Source organism: Anarhichas minor, unplaced genomic scaffold (assembly GCF_050575085.1).
Source record: "Anarhichas minor isolate MPS153535 unplaced genomic scaffold, ASM5057508v1 ptg000012l, whole genome shotgun sequence".
NCBI classification, from domain to species: Eukaryota; Metazoa; Chordata; class Actinopteri; order Perciformes; family Anarhichadidae; genus Anarhichas; species Anarhichas minor.
In genome coordinates this window covers 2,515,434-2,537,053 of record NW_027466458.1, presented here as the reverse complement: position 1 = coordinate 2,537,053, position 21,620 = coordinate 2,515,434, and the positions used below count along the sequence as shown (strand labels likewise).

Here is a 21,620-nt window from a genome sequence, read left to right as displayed (position 1 = left end):
TAACAGTGCATACATGTCTGTCTGGTCAAGTACACACTGCTGGTGCTTGTCCCTCTCAGAAACAGATGTATATTCTGAAGAAGGAAAGACATATTTTTACAGCGCATGAGATGTGTAGAGTAAGGTATTTGGTCAAAAGACCATCAGAGAACACTATCACATAACTTGAAACTTGTCAGTAGTGGAACGTTAGCATAACTAATCTTTGTTAACTGCTGTCCGTCCCGTTTTTACTTCCCCATTTCTCACTGTGCACCCTCTTTGCCTCTCTATCTCCAGTCTCTTTTCCCTCCTCTCCCTCCTGTCTCTCTGTTTGTTTTCCTCCCTCTAACTCTCGACTATCTCTCCTTCGTGCATCTGGGCTGAGATGATACTGAATGTTTTGCGTACGTCGGTCGGAACGTCCTTGAGAGAAAAGTGATGACACTGATGATAAAGAGTCGGCCTAGCCTAACACCTGGGCCGCATTATGGGACGAAGGACTGTGAACCAAAGCGAGGATACAGCTGCCTCCATCTTTGTTTTTGTTGCGCCAATAACCCTTTGCTACATTGCGCTGTGCTGCATTATCTTCCCAAACGGGATGGCGTGAGATACCGGACACTGGGCGGTGATAGGTAGCGGTGGGATGTGGGGAGACGAGACTCCTGTTAATGAGAATCCTCCGAGGTGGACTCGACCTCTCACTTCCAGCTCATAGTCTGGGAATGCTGTTTCACTGGGAACGATACTTATTCATCTATCTGTCAGTACCACACTCCTTCCTTCTTCTTCATAATGCTCTGCGATCCCTATATACTTACGATATTCATGCAAAGAATATCCTGGATGGACGTAAAAGACATGAAGAAGAAAGACCCAGGAGACGGGAAGAAGCGTGATCCTTAAAAACATGGAGATCATCTGAGAGAGAGATGCCCTGAATGCCTTCCCCCCCCCCCCATTTCTCTATATTCCCAGACAAACATTAAAGCACAGAAAGATAAAAATTCATCTCTGCTCTTAAATCATGTACACTTGGCTGCACGGTCTCTAAATACAAACAAACGGCTTGAGAGGAAAGCACTCGAGTCCTCTGCTGTGGTCCCAAGCCTGTGGCCATATAATCACAAAGCAGCCAAGAACAGAAATACTAATCTAAGATCACTTCACAGGTCACTGGCAAAACAGCGCCTTGGCTCAGCTGTGTTATTTGGGCAAAAGCTTGTGAATAAGAATCCTGATAACCCCCCCCCCCCCCCCCCCCCCAGCTTTGGTTCTCACAGCTCCTCTACAACGTAACAAAAGTCTACAGCAAGTGTCAGGAAGTGTTTCAGAGGAGACTAGAATGAGCATCTCGCTCATCGTTCCATAATACAGTCTTAAAGGGCGCTTCCTCAGCTCCCTTATGAAATCTGCAGACCAATTTTGGTCGACCCGGCTTATTCGCTGGCTGGAGTTGAAAGTGGCCACGGCCTTGGACTCCCTCTCAGCAATCGTAAAACACAAGACCGAGGACAGCGGCGGTGAGAAGGACACAGTCCAGTGGCTATGTGGGTTTAGGCGCCAGCCTACAAATTGCAAGTTTATTGTGTATAATTCTTTTATGTGTATCCCTATCAAAGGATTGGATTTTAAAGCTGATGCCTCACTAGATAATGAACTCTGTTCGCATCACAAGAAAATATGCGATGGGAGTGTGAGAAAATGATGTTCAAGTGGGTTTCTGACACAAAGACTTTTTTTTTTGTGCTTAGTGCGGGTCATCTCATGTGTTCCACACATAATGTAGGTACTTCTACATGTAAAGATAGCCTTACAGCCTCAGCAACAGTCTCCTATAGTGCAAGAATGCCAAAAGATGAAAGGTAACCGCGCTTTAAGGTCTAGGTAAAGGGTGCACGGGGAGTAGCGGAGGGGTTAAAGCGATTTGCAACACAAATCACAACAAACTCCAAGACGTGAGTGCAGATCCGTTTATTACCACGGTGAACAAGAATGTCCTCGGTGTGTTCGACCAACACGAAAACAGAATAATGCTTTGGCTCTAGCCTGAATTTTTGTTCGGCGCTAAATTGTATCAAATGTATCACTATGTTGGAATGAAGCAGCTTATAGCAGTAAATTATATTAGCGGTGCAGGCTGGTGTGTGTGTGTGTGTGTGTGTGTGTGTGGAGATGGCTTTGATATGATTGTGTTGAGCTCTACATCCCCTGACAGAGTTTTTCACAGAGTGCAGTGGGGCTGGGGCCCCCAGTCCCCTCCCTGTGGGTGTAGTCGCTTAAAAATAAACACGAATACATTCCCGTGACACACACTTGTTCCTTTTCTTTTTCTTTTTTACGAGCACTTTGAACAAAACTGCATCTAGTTACATAAAGACGCGTGCACACGCAGACGCACCGCAAGCCGCAAGCAGATCAAATAATCAGCACTGCGTTCCAGATTACAGGAAACAGGAGATGCTCTTAAGGGTGTGCTTGAGCGGACCGGTCTAACTAGTGTGTCATTATGATACCAGCTCCTGGCCATTCGCTTGGCACAGCAACTCCACGATGGGAGTCAAATTCAAGTTGACTTTGAGCCAGTGCACTCTTCCCAGGGGGTGATCCCATCCCGCAGTATCTTCATCTTGGACAGTGCAGCTATTTTCCTCATGTCACGACTAACCGAGGGGAAGGATGTGCCTCTATCTCTGTGCTCGTGTTGCTCATAAACAAGAAGACTTGGGACTTTTTGTTATTTATTTTTTTGCCTAAACGCTTGCAGGGAACAATGCTTGGCTGATTGCGTGCATTGTAACATGTGAAGCTCTTCGAATGGCTCTGCGTGAAACCCTAGAATTTTTGTTAGTGCACCACACACACACACGTGTCATGACAAAACAACACATACATCAACTTAAACATGAAGGCTTCTACAGTGCAGTGAAAAACCTTGATGGCGAGGGGGGAAGTAATAAAGTCACATAAGTGTGGCTTAATGGCGAGTGCATGCTGTTTCCTTTGTGTTGCCAAACAAAAATTGCCTCATAACCCCACCCTCAAACTCCAGGCGCTTTACTACAGTACTTGGATACTGTTCATAATGAGTTTTAGAAAAAAAGAAAAACATTTTGTTTACTCCTCAGTTAATTGATACAACCTCTTTGATGACTGTTTTATGATATTGTTGTCAAGTCTTTTTGGGGGCCCTTACCATGATTCATAAGTCCAGCAGTTCCACCGAAGATCCTTTTAACAAACCAATAATGCAATTCATAATAATATATCAGTCGCAGCGGGAATTTTTCTGTAGAACTACTTTACTTTTAATACTTGCATGAAGGACATTTATTTGTAATTGAGAACTTGTTGTTGGTACGTTCACCACTGTTTTTACCTAGATAACAATTAACAGTCATTTTCATTGGCCAATATTTTTTACGATTAATCAGTCTATGGCCCAAAGTCCCAAAGGTATTCAATGCGCAATAATATAAATATAGAGAAGCAGAAAATCCTGATACTGGAGAAGCTGGAACCAGAGTATGTTTGGGATGTTTGTTTTAAAATGACTCACATGATAAATAAATTATCAAAATAGTTGCTGATCCATTTTCTGTCAGTTACTCAACTAAGTTGTTTTCAACGGTCAAATGACCCCACGACTATGTTGTGTTTGTCCCTCACATGCAGCTCTGAAGAGGTCCTTTGAGGTGGAGGATGTCGACACCTCATCTCACTTGTCCCCCGGCTCCCGTCGGACAACCAGCTCCCCTCACCGCAACGCCATGTCTCCCACCAGCATCTACTACCGTGACCTGGGCACTCCCGCCCCGGCCGCCCCGGCCACCACCACCAACAACAACAATCTCAACTTCACCCAACCCCGCTCCATCATGGGCGGAGGGGGCTCCAAGACCCCCGAGCCTGTGTCGCGGCGCTCCGAACTCTCCATCGACATCTCCTCTTCCTCCAGCAAGCAGGTGGATAACGTCACCAGCCCTGCTTCTATGCGCTTCGCGGCCAACAGCGCCCTGAAGCGCCCCGAAGTCCTGGGCCACTCCAAGACCCCCGAGATGAGCCACAAGAGGGAGGTCACTTTTGCCAAGACGCCTACCGATTCCCCGGTGATCCGCCGCAATGAGGGCAACTACAACAACAACGGCACCAGCCGGACCCCTGAGCAGAATCACGCTCGCAAGTTTGAGTCTCCTTGTCCCGGAGACGTCCGTAAGCCCGATATCAGCATCACCAGAGCTCCCCCAGAAAACAATGGCCACCACCTACCAGTGCACCACCCGCACCACCCTAATCCTCACCACAACACCATTGTTACCACCTTCCGCTGCTCCTCGCCTAGTCATGGACGTAAATCCCCCAACCCTGACAGTAAGTCTGTTTCAACATAATATACTAACCCATACTCCTTCCAGTCACATCCTCACACTGAAATACTGTCCTTTTTTGAGAACCTCAAAGTTTCCATGTGGAAACAAAAGGTATGATTGCATTCAGTATACTTAAACACATTCTGTGTGTCCTTGAGTACGAACAAATGCATTGAATGCAATTCCTTTCTCATAGAACATGTGAAAAGCGTTTTGTATCCAGCGTTGTTTACATCTATGTCTACTAAGTAGCAATGCTGTGTATCTCGATGCATTACCGCCACCTGTTGATCAGTGAAATAACGTGAAACAACGGGCGGGAATGTGCATCGTGGCAAGCTCACATGTATCCTCTTGCAACAATACTCGTAGAAAAACATCCTTATCATAAATAGCCACTTTCTGTACTTGGGTACACTGCGGCGACCTCAAGTTTATACCGTACATTTCTATAGTGTAGCTTGGTTGTTTTGCTATTTAGTTGTATACTTTCTGGGACATTGGTTTTTGATGATTAAGGATTAGCGTGTGTTATTATTATTATTATTATTATTATTTCGTCTGGATCTCTTGTAGAATCTCAGGAGGTTGTTGGCTTGTTGTGTATCTAAATCAGAGAATTACTATCTTAGCAACGCAGTGCTTTGGTGCTGTGATTTAGCTCTCCAGCCTGTATGATTGCGTCAGCACAGACTATACCAGTTCGATGTGACACTGTCATCAGTGGGAAAGCTTTCTTAAACTCAATAAAACAACTAATTACATTTAATTATGTGTGAAGGAAGGGGAAACGTTTCACTCGTGACTGTATGTTATTCTACATTCAAACCCCACTGGGTAATTTTTTTTTCACATTTTCCAGATTACATTTCATTTTGACTCGGATTCATTATTTTTTTTCTCTTCTGACTTCATATCTTCCTGCTCCTTCTCCCCTCACACTGAGGTAACAGACTAACCCCAGTATCAGATCTCTCACTAAGAGAAAGGTCAGTTACAGGAGCAGCCTTTTGATTACTCTGATGTCTGCATGTCTGTCGGTAACATAAGAGGCCTGTCTGTCGGTAGAAACAGCAGATTGTATGTCTGTATTTGTGGTTATCCACGTCTGTTCTTAATACAGCATTGGAGCCGACGTGGTTTTTCGTTATGTGATGAAAGCCTGACCTTGGCAGCACAGGAACAGTAGTATGGTAGTTAATAGTAAGTAGTGCTACAGTTGCAGTAAAGCCATATGGGAAGATTTTTGTACACAGGGTTGCAGCAGTTTCTCTGATGCCGCTTGTGACATGCTACAACATACAGAAGACTTAAACAGAATACTTAGTAGTGCAATATACAGTATTCAGAGCATTAATATAGCAGCAAACAACTTTTTGCTATGTAACAATATAGTGTAGTAATGTCTACCCGAGCAGAGAATGAAGCCGCTCTCCCTTCAGCGTGTGTGTTGTAATCCGAGCTTCTCTTTGTTTTGTTGACCCAGCCGGGCCGGCCGTGCATGCTTTTAGTGCATGTTCGTGCCTGTGAGCGTGCCCCACTGTCTAGATGCTCAGCACTGAATTCATACGGCAGTTACAGCTGACAACGTACTGTTAGCACCGTTAGCTGTGAGCCGCCGGCTCAACCGTCGCCATTCTTTTTTACGTTGACATGGTGAACTGGTTAGCAAGCGGTTGCTTATTTACACGTCCAGCAATTAAGGAGCGACATAATGGTCCGTTTGGAGTTGTGTTTTTTGCCACCATGCAAATCTAAATTCAATATTCGCTCTCTTTTAGCTTTGTTTTTGGTCTCAACCAACTTCTGAGGGAAACATCTGTCTCTTTAGCTGCTAAATGCTCCACTATGTTCACCAGCTACTGTCTAACTGTGTCTGTTTGCTATGTGCTGTCTTATTGATTTTGCCCATTTTATGTGATATGTTCCTGGTTTGTTCTTTATACCGATGACATACTTCACTTTGTCATAGTTGATGCTTGTAGCCACATTTCCCACATTATATTCACTGTGTCTGTCTCTGTGTGTCTGTGCTTCAGCGTTTCATGTTGTATCCATAATTTTTCTATGTCAAATAACTATAAATATCCGGTCTAATTCTGTGCTGAAGGTTTAACACGGTTCTCTTCTAGCTCATGGGGGTGGTCGCCACTTATTTCTTCACAGAGAGAGGCCCTGGTAGGGGTCTTAATGAAGGGTGACCTGCCTGGAGGGCCCAGGGGCTCTGACTGGGCCCACCCTGCTCTGCCCTAACAAATCATCAAGACAGCTGAAACAAACTGAAAACTTATAGTAGTACTGCAATCACAGATTTGAAATCAATGTTAATTAATAATAATTAATAATTTGCCCTATTGCTCCATTGTAAGTGCTTTCAGTTGATTTTCTTCAGTGGCATTAATTAGAAAAAATGTACGCATGTTTTTATTATTTTTCAATATGGTCATATTTTTTCATATTTGTGTCTTTGGGAGTCTATTAGATGCGCTGCTTTCCTGGACATTCAGTTTTTCCAGGAGGAAATGACATCACACATCATCCATGCACGCACACAAAGGCACACAGAGTATCCTGTGCTTCCTTCCGTGTTCTGTCAGCGGGATTGTTTCCCATGCTGAGTGACCTCACTGCAGCGTGCTTCCTCTCTCAGGGGTCATGTGATCTAAGTCGGTCAGCTTCCTAGCAAATATCCCCCCTGTACTTTGATCACAGCATCGCAGAGAGTGAGTTACACGGGGGTGTTTATGCAAAAGGTCAACATGAAAAGGATTGTGGACACACACACACACACTGTAGAGCAAACTGCATTTGTAAGATCACTGACAGACGAGCAAATACGTCATGTTTTGTCGCTTGATGCTCTCAGTCAGCGGAGGTCACGCACAAACACAAACACGCAGACTAACCACCTAACAATTAGTCGATTAGACGACGGACATAAGCGATTAATTGTGCACACATGCCAAATAGGTTCTTATTCACACTCCTCTCGTGTAATGATTTGTTTGGACGGAGCAAGACATTTGAAGATGAATTAATTAATTTCCTGAAACATCTAGCGTTGGTGCTATTCATTCACAGCAAGTTGACACTCAATTCCCCAGGTCTGCTTTGTTTCCACCAATCCGACAGCATCCAATCAAATTGCGGGAAAGAACCACAAAGATTCAATGTTATGTTACAGAGCGGCAGTCGGAAAAAAAATTCAACAAAGAGGATTACGTTTGCGTACAAAAACTATGCGGAGGTCAACAACAACAAAAATAAATTCAGTATGCAAAACGTGGGAGTCAGTTTCTTGACTCGTGACTTGACAAAGACTTGGTCCCACCTCTGGTATACAGTATAACCCCTTTAATCTGATGTATGGTTTGGTGGATCCATCATTGTAAGCTTGTGTTTTATAGACAAGTATTGCCCAAAGCATTTGCATTTTAGTCAAGATGCCAAAGTTTCCTATATATATAATTGTTAATTCAATTGAATTGCGGAGAAATGTGTGTAAAATGAGTACAAGACAACCAGATTTTTCCATTTGGTATAATGTGAAGCCGTAAACCTCCAGTCAGTTTAACTGTGAAACAGCTTAAGGTTCTGGAAAAGGCAGATACAGAATCTACATGTCATGGACTCATTCTGATTGGTTTCGGGTCTGCTGTGCTGTGTTCAGCAGCTGCGTTGTCCTTGTTTTTAGGCGTATGTCTATTTCGGTTCACACTTACTTGGCCATTAAAGCTGATTCTGATTCGACGAGGAATGTTATCTTGAGAGGCAAGTCTGCTGTTCATCAATCCATCGAACACCACAGAAAGAACTCTATCTGACATCTAAGCGTAGACCAACTGTGGTCAGAAATAGCCTTTTCTTATCACTTTTCAGACCAGATTTCACATTTGAGAATCTTTGTTCAACCTTTGTTTTGTTCTTCACGTGTAGGAACCTAGCCGCTGTTAGGACAGAGATCAATATAGGGCTGGAACAAACAATTATTTATATAATCTCTTGATTGATTACTTTGTCTATAAAACGTCAGTAAACAGTGAAAAATGTTGGCTGTTATCCTTTGAAATAGCTCAAGTGTTTTCAAATTTCTTCTTTTATCCATCCAACCATTAGTCCGAACCCCAAAGACTTTCAGTTTACTGTCATATATGGCAAGAAAAACATAAAATGCTCACACTTGAGAAGCTGGAACCGAGTGAATTGGCATTAAAACGATTTCAGAATCTCAGAATAGTTGGTGATTCACATTCTATCTATCAACCAATAGACTCTGTCTCGATTAATATAGGCCACTGACAAAATAACCAGGCGCTCATCGTTTTTGACATTGTAAAGACAAATACTTGTTTTGATTTTAACACCAAAGATGGACTTCTTCTCTTTTACTGTTACTAGACTTAGACAGGGAGCTTGACCATTAATGGCGTAGCTATCACTGGGCTGATGGGACTGGTGGGGTCATCATTGGGGTCACATAACCTCATTTAGCAACTCCTTCAGTGTTTTTTGGGGACATGGGGAAGAGAAAGATGTCCATCTCAGCTGGATTACTGTTGCAGCACTAAAGAAAATAGAAAGGAAGTCAGGGCTACAATAAAGGCAGAGCCACTTTCTGCTATAGAGAAGAAATGTGCATTTAAAGGGATTCACTTCTTGTGGTGCCATTGTGTCCCGTGTTCCTGTTGTGTGATGGTAAAGAACAAAAGAGAAATCCTGACCTCAATAAAGCCAGATTATGTACGCTAAACTGGAATCTGTCTTCATATTGCCTAAATAAACAGATTATCGTGCTGCACATTTGTTTTCCTAATTGAGGTGTAGTCATTATGGAGGAAAGAGCAAGTGAAGCCATTTGTCTTTTATTTGGATTGACCTTCTGAAAGTGGGGACAGCGGACGGCGGTGGGCGATTTGTCTCTGCCTGTCCCATAGGTCAGGAAAGGGCGCACACGCACACACACACACACACACACACACACACACCTTCTTCATCTCAAATTTTTAATCTTACTTTTGTTGTCTCTCATCGACACACCTACACAGGCACACACACACACACACACACACACACACACATACAGGCAGCCTCAGGCGAAGGCATATCCGAGGTCAATCCTCACTCGGTGTAATTAATCTGCACTGATCCCAGACCATTACTCAGCGTGACCTGTCGGCTAATTACCCAGAAACTAAAAGGGGAGAGAGAGGCTAAGAAAAGGAAAGAGAGATTTTTTTCTTGAGATCGGGAACTGCTGCTGACTGAGAATAACATTGTTGCTAAATTGCATAATGTGGCTGCAGTGGTCATATCTCTAAGATCGATGTGGTCTCACAATACAAAGTCTCCCTATAACAGAAATCAATTCAATCAACTATAATCAATCTCAAACTTTGGAGCACTCTCTATTCTGGCTGGGAAATAATTATACAGTATATATATCTTATCATCTTTCAGTGGAATCATATTCTGTTGATGCAGTCAGATCATGTAACTGGTCAACAAGTTCATTTTTCCAAATGAATAATTCTGTGCAAGCTGTAATTAAATGCATCAAAATGGATTATTAAAGCTTTTGTTTTACAGTAAAACCAGAACCACTAGACCCCCCCCCCCCCCCCCCCCCCCCCCCCCCCCGCCACCCCTCTTAAATGTAAAAATCTGCTAGTTTTACCGTTCCAACACCTTTTTGTACATTGTACAAGTGGATGAATTAATAGGATGGATAAATCAGTGGATACGATGGGTCATGTCTGAATTAATAGTTTTATACAGTTCTTGCTGTTCCATAAAGAGCTAAGATGTTTGATGAAGACAATCACAGCAGATGAGGTAATATCTATATTACTTTACTCACGACCACATTTTAAAGGGATAGTTCAGCCCAAAATGCAAAATACATATTTTTCCCCGTACCTTTAGTGCAGGCATGTCCAAAGTCCGGCCCGCGGGCCAATCACGGCCCGAGGTCAGATTTTATATGTCCCGCACCTTCTGTCTTAAAATGCATTATTTATGGCCCGCCAGCACAGTCAAAACGGAATGAATAAATCATACAAATTCAACATGCAATTCCTCTTTTTACCTCATGGTGGCAGCACCACTCTGTAACTGTCTGGCTGTTTGAAATTGGCTCTGACCCTTGACCTGTCATGTTACGGCAAGTAAAAAAAGGAAAGTCGATAATGAGGGCCGCCGCTTCCAGGAGAGATGGAGATCGCAATATTTTTTTCACCGAAAACCGAAACAACTGTGTCTGCCTAATTAGTCATGAGACTGTTGCCTTGTTTAAGGAATATAATGTAAAGAGACACTACGAGACCAAACATGCTAATTCCTATTTGCTGTCATTGAAAATAAAATGATTAAATAACAATGTATGTATAGGCTACTTGTATTGTTTAAAACAATGTCAGCAGGGACTGTTGGCCCTTGGGCATTTTCACATTATCAAATCTGGCCCTCTTTGAAAAAAGTTTGGACACCCCTGTGGTAAAATAACAATGTCAGGAAGTAAAGTGACATTTTTTTATCAACCTGACAAAATTACGTTATTGTGGGAAGAAAAGAAAAGAAAAGGCAACAATGTAACTTCTTTACATTCTAATAGAATGTAAAGAAGTTACATTGTATCAGAATGTAGCTTCTTTACATTCTAATAGAATGTAAAGAAGCTACAGTGTACAGAATGATTCTATTGAAGTTATTCCTTTTTTAAATGTTTTAGATGAGTCACTAATCACTTTAAAATAGTGATTATAGCTGCTTACATTTGGTTACATTGCTATTTGCTGTCATTGAAAATAAAATTATTAAATAACAATGTATGTATAGGCTACTTGTATTGTTTAAAATAATGTCAGCAGGGACTGTTGGCCCTTGGGCATTTTCACATTATCAAATCTGGCCCTCTTTGAAAAAAGTTTGGACACCCCTGCTTTAGTGCAATTTATCAATATAGATTGTTTTGGTGTGAGTTGCCTTGTTTTGGAGGTATCGGCCGTAGAGATATCTGCCTTCTCTCCAATATAATGGGACAATATGGCACTTGGCTTTTGGTGCTCAAAGCGACAAAATTACATTTGAAAAACTCAACAGTGATGTTCCTTTTCGGAAATAATGACCCGGTTACTCAAGATAATCCACAGACCTGGTTGTGAGCAGTTTCATGTAGGAACAATTTTCTTTTAACCGTAGTTCCTACATGAAACTGCTCACTGCTGTTCATAAATAGCATTGCAAAGAGAACAAATGTGTATTTTTGGGGTGAACTGTACCTTTTAAGCTTTTTTTCTGGGACCTTTTCTTTTTATCTTTGCCTTAACATGATTATGTTACACTGATGCACATATTGTCCCTGACTTTGTCTTTGACTAAGCTGCCAAAAAGAGCTCAGTTTTGCTCACTTGAAGTCTGTGAGCCTCCATACTGTTACATCCGTCTGTTCAGTTCAGAAATGTCCCACGGTGATAACAGTGACAAGCGTCACTTCTCATTATTGTGAATGTGACGTTCACTGTTGTTGTACTTCCTAAACAGGCCACCAGGAGGCAGTGTATGACAGGTGGAAATCTATTGAGACAGTGAACCTGGTTTGCAGGTTAAATAGAGCTGTATTACCTATTTCTTTCAAGCCAGTGTCGTTCACAAAGGAAACTCCAAATTAGTTTAGTTGTTCTGTCCTCTCTCTCAGAGGATTGATACAGTTTCCTCTAAACAACTTCAGGGTCAGAAGCTCGGACCAGACTGGTGTTCTGTTGCAGAAAAAACATCGAGCACACAGATGTCAGCCTTTTTTTCTGTTCATGTTTTTAACGCTCCAATACATCACTAGGAAACACATTCAAAACATTATCTAGCAGCTCTTTGAAGTGTGGACACTAAAAAGAACTGGACATGAAAGTTTTTTTTTTCATTTTTATATTGGAAGAGGAGCTGAGAGAAATGGGAAAGGATCAGCCCTTTAGTCCCAGATAAATTGACTCCAACACACACACACACAGTTCCTCTCTCCCCCAGATAAGGCTTTCGGAAGTTAAAGTTTACATTGAGCATCTGGGGGAAGTCAAGGGTTAAAGAAGTTTCCCACCACTGCAGAAAGACCTTTGTCCTCTTCCGTCATCTTGCCAAATCCCACAACTTCAGTAAACAGTTCATTCACTTTCTCCTGCGTGCACTAAAACCAACACACTCCCGCATTTCAGCTTAACATAACATGTAAAAGCACATAGATGTTCAAACACACACACACACACACAAACACACACTTCCTGATATGAGTTTGACAAAACAGCGTAACTTTAGACACACTCACACAAATCGCCTTTGTCGACCTTTTCATTCACCATAAGATAAAAGACAAATCGTAGGATATGGGCCATCAGAGCCCGATGGAGCCAACTGAGATAACTTTTTGTCTCGGCTGACGTTATCTTATTTTTCGGGGTGAATCCTCCCTCTTGTTTATCCAGATGTAAGACTCCGCTGTGGCTCCTTTGTCCAATTAACTGATGGGAAAATCATGTCCCTTGTCTTGGCAATGGGAATGAAGAAACGAAGCCACAGGGCCTTGAAATGGAAAAAAAACACCATGCCAGCATGAGCCATACAGTGTTTGTTTTTTTCACCGTCATCAATCAAACATAATTAATTAAGCAGACCTGAAATGCAAATGTCTTCTTTAAGAATAAACTCAATGAAATAAGTGAATTTGGTCTTTCTGATCATCGGCAAACTGTTTATATTCACGCCTAGAGTTGTTTTAATGAAGAAGAAAGGTTCATATGAGGTGAGTTGTTCTCCACATTCTCTGCTAATTATGTTTGGCCCACTTGTTGGCTGATAGAGGACATACTGGAATAACATGAATTGTTTTTTTAATGTGTGTGTGTGTGTGTGTGTGTGTGTGTGTGTGGACAGACAGATGGCCATTTGTGCCACAGTCCTACTGTACCATCTGCTGCTGAAAGGAGTAGATGAGAGTCGATGAGGGGGCAGAGGGATTCTTGTGCGGGGGTGTGAGTCTGTCTGAAGTGAGCATGTGTGGAAAATGAAAACTGAGACGGTGCAGTCTTGTCCCTTATGTTACGCCAACTGCAACTGATTACACAGTTGAGTTTGTCCACTAACATCACGTTGAAGCTTGTTTTTTTTTACTCGCCATGATATAGTCTATATTCGTTTGGTCACATAGACCAGTGCAACAGATCCAATATGTGACACTGCTGTTTCTCCATGCTCCCAGTAAGCTAATGGAGATGGATTTCATAGCATGTGCAGATTTTGCAGCAATAGACAAAGCAGGGGGCGACTCCTCTGGTTGCAAAAAGAAGTCTTGTTGTATAGAAGTCTATGAGAAAATGACCCTACTTCTCACTTTGATTTATTTCCTCAGTAAACATTGTCAACATGAGTTTATGGTCTCATTGCTACTTTCAAGTCTTCTTCAATGCAGCATGATGTTCATTTGGTAAATGATGGTCCCATTTAGAGTTGAACAGATGATACAGCAGAGTATGCTTTAGGGCGGGGCTACCTTCTGATTGGCAGTTCTGGAAGTTGTCCATGTTTTTGTAATAATAAAATGTAATTCTTTAACCCTTTGACAGTGTGTTTTCAGTTGATGAAAGTTATTTGTAACATTTGTGGTCGCTTAAACATGTCTTATTCAGTGTTCAGTTGTACTTTCTGCCCTCGTGTGTCACTTCTGGTTGCAAAAAAACCCCCGCTAAAATGCTGAACTTCAAAACGTCATTCACCGTGACATCACCCATTGATTTGTGGACTATGTTCATCTCCTATATACAGTCTATATGTGTTATGCTATAGCAGCAGCTAACGTAGCCTCAAGCAGCGATGAGCAGCGGGTTACAGAGGTTTGATAAGCCCACTTCTTACTAAACTCTACATCCCTGAATTTTCTCACTTTCAACTTTTCCCACACTTGTAAACAAACATTGGAGTCAAGAGTTCCCATTCAAGTACAAACTGTGCACAGGGGCAGATCTGCTTTAACTGTGCTGACTAGATTATCTAAAAAAAATTTAATCACAATTGTACTCCAGCAGGGCAGTTAGTGTAAAAACATCACGGTCCACTGAGTAGTGACTGTGATGCTGGAGTGTATAGTTTCAGTGCTATTTACTCTGTTTCTAGCCTGTCGGCTTCGTAGAAATTCAACTGTGCAAGCTCTCATCTCTCTCTCAGCTGGGACGCTCTCAGATCATGGGGAGCACAGTGTAAAGAGAAACCCAAAGAATAAAAAAAACAGCTGTACTGTTTAACCCTGCAGCAGCATTGGTGCAATGCAGGCAGAAGGGCAGTCGTACAAAACGTATTTGGTCATAATGCCCTTACCTTTCTCACCCCACAGATTAATGTTTCAGATTAGCCAAGTAATTATTGTGCTGCTGAGCTGATTGGTCCCTCAGTTGCGAGTTTACAGGCAGCTTTTATTGAATATTTAAGGGCACTCGTGTCTGAACTTTTAACACCTAAACACACTGAAAACAGAGACGGGATCTTCTGAGGTTTGCAGTGATATTTTAAGGGTTAAGAGAATATATCAGCAGCTTTGTGGTTTACGGGCAATTAGCTTCTTCAAAGACTACCATCATCGGCGGTGGAGCCCGGAGGACCTTTGGGTGAACTTTCCACCCCAAGCCTCTATGGCGTGAAGTGCTTCGTGATGCCATGCAGCAGACTGCAAACGTCACCCTCACTCAGTGGAAGAGCAGCCAGATGGAGGAAGCACACTTGCAAGTGAAGATTCGGGGGAAAGGGCAAGTTGCCACAGATGAGTTCCTCTGCGTTACGCTGCTGGCAAACTAAAATCCCTTGCTGTTGAGTCCTGGCAAACACATTGACTCAAAAAGATGCTGCTTCGTGATCTCTAGAAGTCTGCTTCCCTGTCCCTGCACAAGGTTTACATTATAGATAATCAGCATCATAACTGGGCTATAGATGTTTCTGGGAGACGTGCAGCGGCCGCACAGAGTTTAATCGCAGAGCTCCTTCCTGTCGTCTTTTAGTTTTTGTTGCGTTGAGTCATCCCTGTCCCTGGCCCCCCGCATATGTAGCGAGGGGCCAGGGATTCCCCAGAAGGCCAATCCCCTTGGAGTCGCCGTGTTTATTGTTCATCAGGGAAGGCTTTGACTCCGGATCATCAACAGAAATAGAGAGTACATGTTGGTGTGTGTGTGTGTCTGTGTGTGCAGTTTGTGAGATTAGCTCTTGTTAATTTTCAGAAGAGTAAATAATTGAACAGCAGCCACCACAGGCTGGGAAACATTCAGAGGATTTTTATTGTTTTAGTCTTATTGGAGTTTTTCCTTGTTAATTACTGGAAGTAAGAGAGGAAACGGTTCTGACAGAGGAGATGGCTTCCACTTGCAGTGAGATGCACAACAACCACGAGATGGAAAGCCTTTGTGAGTATCTGTTTGGTTGTCTTTTGTGTCTTCAGGGGAGCTCAGCTGTTTTAGACTATCACGCTGCAGAGGCAAGAGGGACAACTGGTTTCCATTAAGGCCAATCAAGTCGAGGCACGATGTGCCCTCTCTTTCTTTTCATTTCATTGCAAACATTTTTTTTTTTTAGTTGAAACAAATCTTCTTACTGAACGCTGTTTTACACTTCCTCATAAAATCCTCGTGAGTTGAAGAAACAAGTTGTCGTCCCAGTGTCGCTGTGGTTTGATGCTAAAGAAACAATGCTTTCATTGCAGTCTAAAAAGCAGCGAGGGCTACTCGTCCTCGCCGTCCTTTTCAGTCCTTGACGCTGCAGTAGCGCTCGGTATTAAGCAGTCCAGCTGGGAAAGCTTTGGTGGCTTAAAAGAGAGAAAAAAAGAGAAAAAAAACACTTCCCCATAAACAAACTCGCTAGGCCTCAAACATCTACCCAGTTTATCCTCTTTGCAGTCATCACTATGCAAAAAGCACTGAGTTTTTACTCGGTACGGTAAAAAGATGACGAAAAAGCAAACAGGGGCCTGAGTTATTATTGTAAACTTCAGGAGAAATGTGCAAGCTGCAGGGGAATAAACCTGGAGGAGTGAAGTATTTACTGTCATATATATATATATATATATATATATATATTAATTACAGATTCATACATTTGTACTGTTAATGTATGTGCAGTGGTTGCAGTCAGAGGGGGGGGGGGAGGTTCAGTCCGGGAGGCCACTTTAGGGTGCTGAGATAAACCTCCTCCTCACTCATCACACACATGCTGTCTCCATTTGCACAACAGGGGAGCAGAGCAACCACTGCAAAAATAACACAACAGGAAGTCTCCAACAGACCCAGCTATCTCCCTGTAGACACCCAGGCCAAGCCAGATGTTCTTCCTCTTTCCCTCGTCTCTCTTGCTTGTCTCTTCTGACTCCTCCTCCTCCTCCTCCTCCTCCTCCATCTCTATTTTTCTTTGCCTCCTCCCTTCCTTCTTCCACACTGAGGATGTTTCACCGAGTCCCTCGGTCAGCTGAGTCACGGAGGCAACTCTTTTAATTCGCTCCACATGTGCGCTCTGCCCTGATTTGGTGGCCTTGCAGCAATCGGCCCCGGCCTCAGGGCCAATCACAGAGCTCCCCGACAGGGCTCACAGTGCGCCATTCACCGCCGCATTTTCTGTCTTCGGTTTCCCCTCCAGCCCACGTGATATCATGCTGCCAAATGTGAGTGTTTTGAGCCCAAATGGCCGCTGTGTTTAAAAACGGGGCGGTGAAAACATTTTCCCTTTGCCCCGTTTCCACACTGGAGACGGCAGATTTAATCTCCTGATCTTAAGAAGTGAAAAAAGAAGCGTTTCCGCAGGGATTCTATGGATAAACCTACTATGATAAAATATTAACAAGCCGGAGCAGTGATAGAAACTGAACCAAGGCCCATCAAAATGTTTAACTTATGAAGCCAAGAGGCTGTGGATGAAAAATGAATGTCTCGCAGACCAGAATATATTTGCTAGATACTGACATGAGATCAGTTTATCAATCTGGACATGGGAAATTATTCTACACCGAGAGTCAGTTGTGTTAAATTATTCTAAATTTCTAACATTTTTCTGCGTCGAATCAAGCCAATGAAAACTTGCAACAACATTGAATGTGTTTCACTAGTGTGCAGCACCGATTACCTGACACAAGCGCATACATTGGATGTATTCTCGCTTTCGTACATTTACATTCACAACAAAGCGTGTGTGTGTGTGTGTGTGAGATTCAGCTGCAGCCTTTGACAGGAAGGAAGAAATTCTGCTGAATGTTGTGAAAATCTCTCTCAGGCCCTCGGTCTGTATGCTGATGGGAAAAAGAAAGGCACAAATAAAGCACTCTCTCTCTCTTTCCAGTCAGTCGAGATCAAATCTATTTTATAACCAGAATCTTTCTTTAATCATGAAACTATTCTTAGACAACATCTTTGACATGTCGACTGCATTATGGTGTTGCAGTCAGCGGGTTGGCGGTGATAACTATGAATCCCTCTGTTGTGGGTGAACTGGGACACAGGAAGCACACCAGAGCGATACATACTTCCCGAGAACATTTGGGTTTTGGAACCACTTTCATCTGTTTTGCGGCCAATGTTGACAACAGTGCAGCTCGATTCGCTCATATTTGATATTCCTGCAAGCGGTCACCAACAAAAAGGAGAAAATGAAGCTTAGCTTAGCATGACGACTGGAAACAGTGGGCAATAACTAGCCTGGGTCACTCCAAAAGTACAATTCCTGGAGTCTTTTTGTCGAGACTGGTTACTAGTCACTACACTCGGACAAGAAATAGTCCAGCACCCCCCCACAAATAGTCATTAATTAGAGAGGGGCTGGTAGGAGCAAAGGCAGCTATTTACCCTGCTTCCAGTATTCATGCTAAGCTAAGCTAAGCGCCTGCTGGCTATAGCTTCATGTCCAGCGCAAAGACACAAATGTGGTATCAATCTTCTGATCCAACATATTTCCAAAAATGTCAAGTCATACCTTTTTAAAGTTTTTTTTGTTATCTACACTTAGCGATGTTCGGTTTTAGTCACGACTTTATTCATGAATCAACCACAGTTTTGAGGGTTGGAGACTTCTGTGTGTTTGTCAGAGAGAGAAAGAGAGCGCCCTGGATTGAAGGAGGGAGATGACCAAATGCTTTCAGTGCACACACACACACACACACACAATCCAATGCTCTCTTCTGTGAAACAAGGCAGTGGGAGGGGGAGAGCAGATGGACACACACAAGGGCTGGGAAGTGAGAAGCATATTACCTCGTCTTGTGCAAACACACACACACACACTGAGAAAATAATGAAAATAAATGTTCCTGTAATCTGACACCAACACACTCTCCCGCTGTCTTTCATTTTGATCAAACTGCACACACAAACACACAGCATGTATCTCCAGTGGGTTTACCTAATCGCACGTGGTCTGAGATAGCCTTGCTGTATCCACAATGTCCCCCATTCACTTTCTCTTGAATGAGGGGTGTGGCTCCCTAGCCTCTTGGAAAATGGCGGTCACGTGACTGAGCTGTGGGGGGTGTGGGGCGTGGCCAGGGGGGGAGCAGCAGCAATGCTGCCTCACCAGCTGGAGCTGTGATTGAGAGAGGAAAGGGAGCGCAGGAGAGGAAGAGAGAAAAGAGAAGGAGAGGAAAAGGGTTGGGTGAGTTGTTGATTTTCATGTTTGCCGTGTGCTTTCCTGTCTTACAAGCAGAGCTGCGAATGATTTTGGCGGGGAGGAGATAAAGAGGGGGGGAAGGGGAGAGAAGCAGAAGAGGTGATCTCGCGCCCTGAGGCCGTTGGTGTCAAAGTCAGTTAGCCAGGTGTCTCGTGCATGCTGTGTGAAGTTTTGAGGCCATGAGGTTGAGTGTGTTTCTGGCAGGAGATCTGTAGAAAACCTTTTATACCATTTCTTTTATTTTTTTCTCTCTCTATCCTTTCCCATTGTTAAGCCGTTGGGAAGAGTTTTTTTTTGGGGGGGGGGGTCAGCACAACCACTCTTAAGTCTCCTCCCCCCCCTTCCCTCCTTTTCTTTCCCCCTTCCCTCCTTTTCTTTCGCCCTTCCCTCCTTTTCTTTCGCCCTTCCCTTACCCATTGTGTCTTCAACTCTGGAGCACGCTTGGCTAATCAATCGGCCATAATGGGACGGAGTGTTGGCCAATCAGGATAGCCCGCCATCACTCTTTAAGGTCTCAGGTCTCCGGGTCTCTCTCTGGTCATGTTTTCTCCTTCAGCGTCACATCAGACAGAGTTTTCCAGCCCTCACTTTGATCCGGTGCAGTGGATTAGCCAGGCACTGATGGAGCCAAGCTGTTTTGACATGGTTTTAGTTTTGACAATCCCCCCGTGTCTGCCTCTCAGTGCGGAGTTTGATGCCAAGTTCAAGGAGAGTTGAGGAGTCTTGTTTTCAGTTTGGGTCTTTCTCTCCCACAGGGGAATAGTAAGAACTGCTCTCATGCTCTTAACTCTTGTCAGTTGCTTCTGCTGGGATGGAAATTAGGTTGGCCAGGTTAGCTTTAATCTTCATTTTCCTCACATGGTCTTCTTTTTACCCAGTTTGCATTGCGGTGGCTGAATAGCATGCTTTGTTGGATGCTGCAGCCAGAAGACCCAGTGAAGTCTTGGCTAAAGTAACTTTATCAGACATGTTGTGGACGTACTCGCTTTGCACCTACCAGCCACCTTGCATCTTCAAAAAACACACTTGGGGTGCTTCCATCAAGTCCCCGCAGCAGCGTCCAGCAGAGCATTAATGAATTAAGAAATTAATTTCCGTATTTATTTTCCCCGACAGTAGTCACCCTGCAGTGTCAGTGTGCTGGAGTTTAGCACACACTACATACACTATACCAGAAGAATTCCCTCATGCTGCCTCATATCTGATTTACATAAAGCATTATTACAATATGCTTCACAATAGGTGCCAGTTAAAACCACTCAGCCATTGTTTGCGTGTTGCTAATCAGATTAGCTCGTTGATTATGAGTAATTCAATCACCGAAAGATAAACACTTCATTAGGATTGTTTGGGACCAGCGGTGTGAAATAAATTCAAGTTTGTTTTTTCTCCTCTTTCTGTCATTGAATGCTTGATAACCTATCAGTCAAGTCCTGATACCATTTTCATGAAATCTTGACTGCGAAAAGAGATTTTTGTGCCGCGGGTGCAAAGTTTTCAAACCCGCTTCTTCAAAGGGAAATCCACCCCTGCGTGGATTGAACCTGTTGCTGTTGTTCAGTACACTTTTTTTTACACTTCCCCCAAAGAACTTGCCCTGAAGGCAGCGGAGTTGAGAGGAGGAGAGGCGTGAACGTGTTTGACAGTAAACATCCAGACTGTCTGTAAATATCTGTCCCCACATCGCAGTATGTCTTCATCGTCCTCCGGCTGATTGTATCCATGTGTATGCAATCTCATGTGGTCTTCACTTCCTGTTCCCGTCAGCGAGTGAAGAATGTAGTTCTCATGCAATATAGCCCGTTTTGGTTTTAACTCATCAGCACATTGAAGTAGACAATGACTTGAAAGCGACCTTTTTGTCAAATACAGAAGTTGGTCAGACACCTCTGCCACTGTGTATCACTCTAGCTGCCCACAGTGGGAGGGTGTTTTTTTTTTCTGTTCTACATGTATGCCGCAGAGGGGAGGAAGTCATACGTGTCACATCCTGTTAGAGGGGACAGGTTGTGGGCCTCCCAGCTCTGGGGGAGGTGGAGGGGAGAGGGTGGGAAATGCCAGTCTGTGGTGTCCTCAACTGCAGTGCTGTGGCAGTATTATGCCTCGAGCAAGGCATTGTGGGTCGTTCGTCACAGCGTCTTTTGATTCTGGGACGATAATGTGAAGTTACAGAAATTGGTCTCTGGCTTGCACAAACACGGTTATTTACTTTACACTCGGTTGTTTGTTCCTCAGAAAGAGAACTTTCATAGTTTGTCGCTCTTGCATCCTCTGCTCCTCTTCGCGGTGCGATTCGTACACAGGAAAGGAAACTGGTGATCTGACAAAGAGACCTAAATAGCGGCGCATCTAAGGACAACTTAGTGGTGCTACTGTGAGGAGAAAATAACCAACAACCTCAATAGCAGAAGTTGGCTCTGAACAGCGCGACACTTCTCATTTCTTTTTCATTAAGCGGCGTCCACCGCTGAACCATTGGAACCAGCCGGACCCCGCTTCATACTTGGTGGTTGTGTGATTCGCTGCACCGAGGGTTTGTGCTTGGTACCCTGTAGTTCCTCTGCTGCAGCTGTGGATGGGTCTGCGGCTGGACTCTCCCGT

The 21,620-nt window shown here is 43.5% G+C and overlaps 1 protein-coding gene across 3 annotated transcripts in view; it reads left to right on the top strand.

The window, feature by feature from the left end:
- septin9b (septin 9b) overlaps positions 1-21,620 on the top strand; it is a 58,063-nt gene that overhangs the window by 11,412 nt on the left and 25,031 nt on the right. The window contains exon 2 of one of the 3 annotated variants that reach the window (XM_076090246.1): positions 3,658-4,353. In XM_076090246.1, the coding sequence (XP_075946361.1) occupies positions 3,658-4,353 (696 nt within the window). Of the gene's footprint in view, positions 1-3,657; positions 4,354-15,427; positions 15,782-18,869; positions 19,005-21,620 lie in introns of those variants that run through there. The other 2 variants (XM_076090247.1, XM_076090249.1) reach the window with 2 other exon arrangements.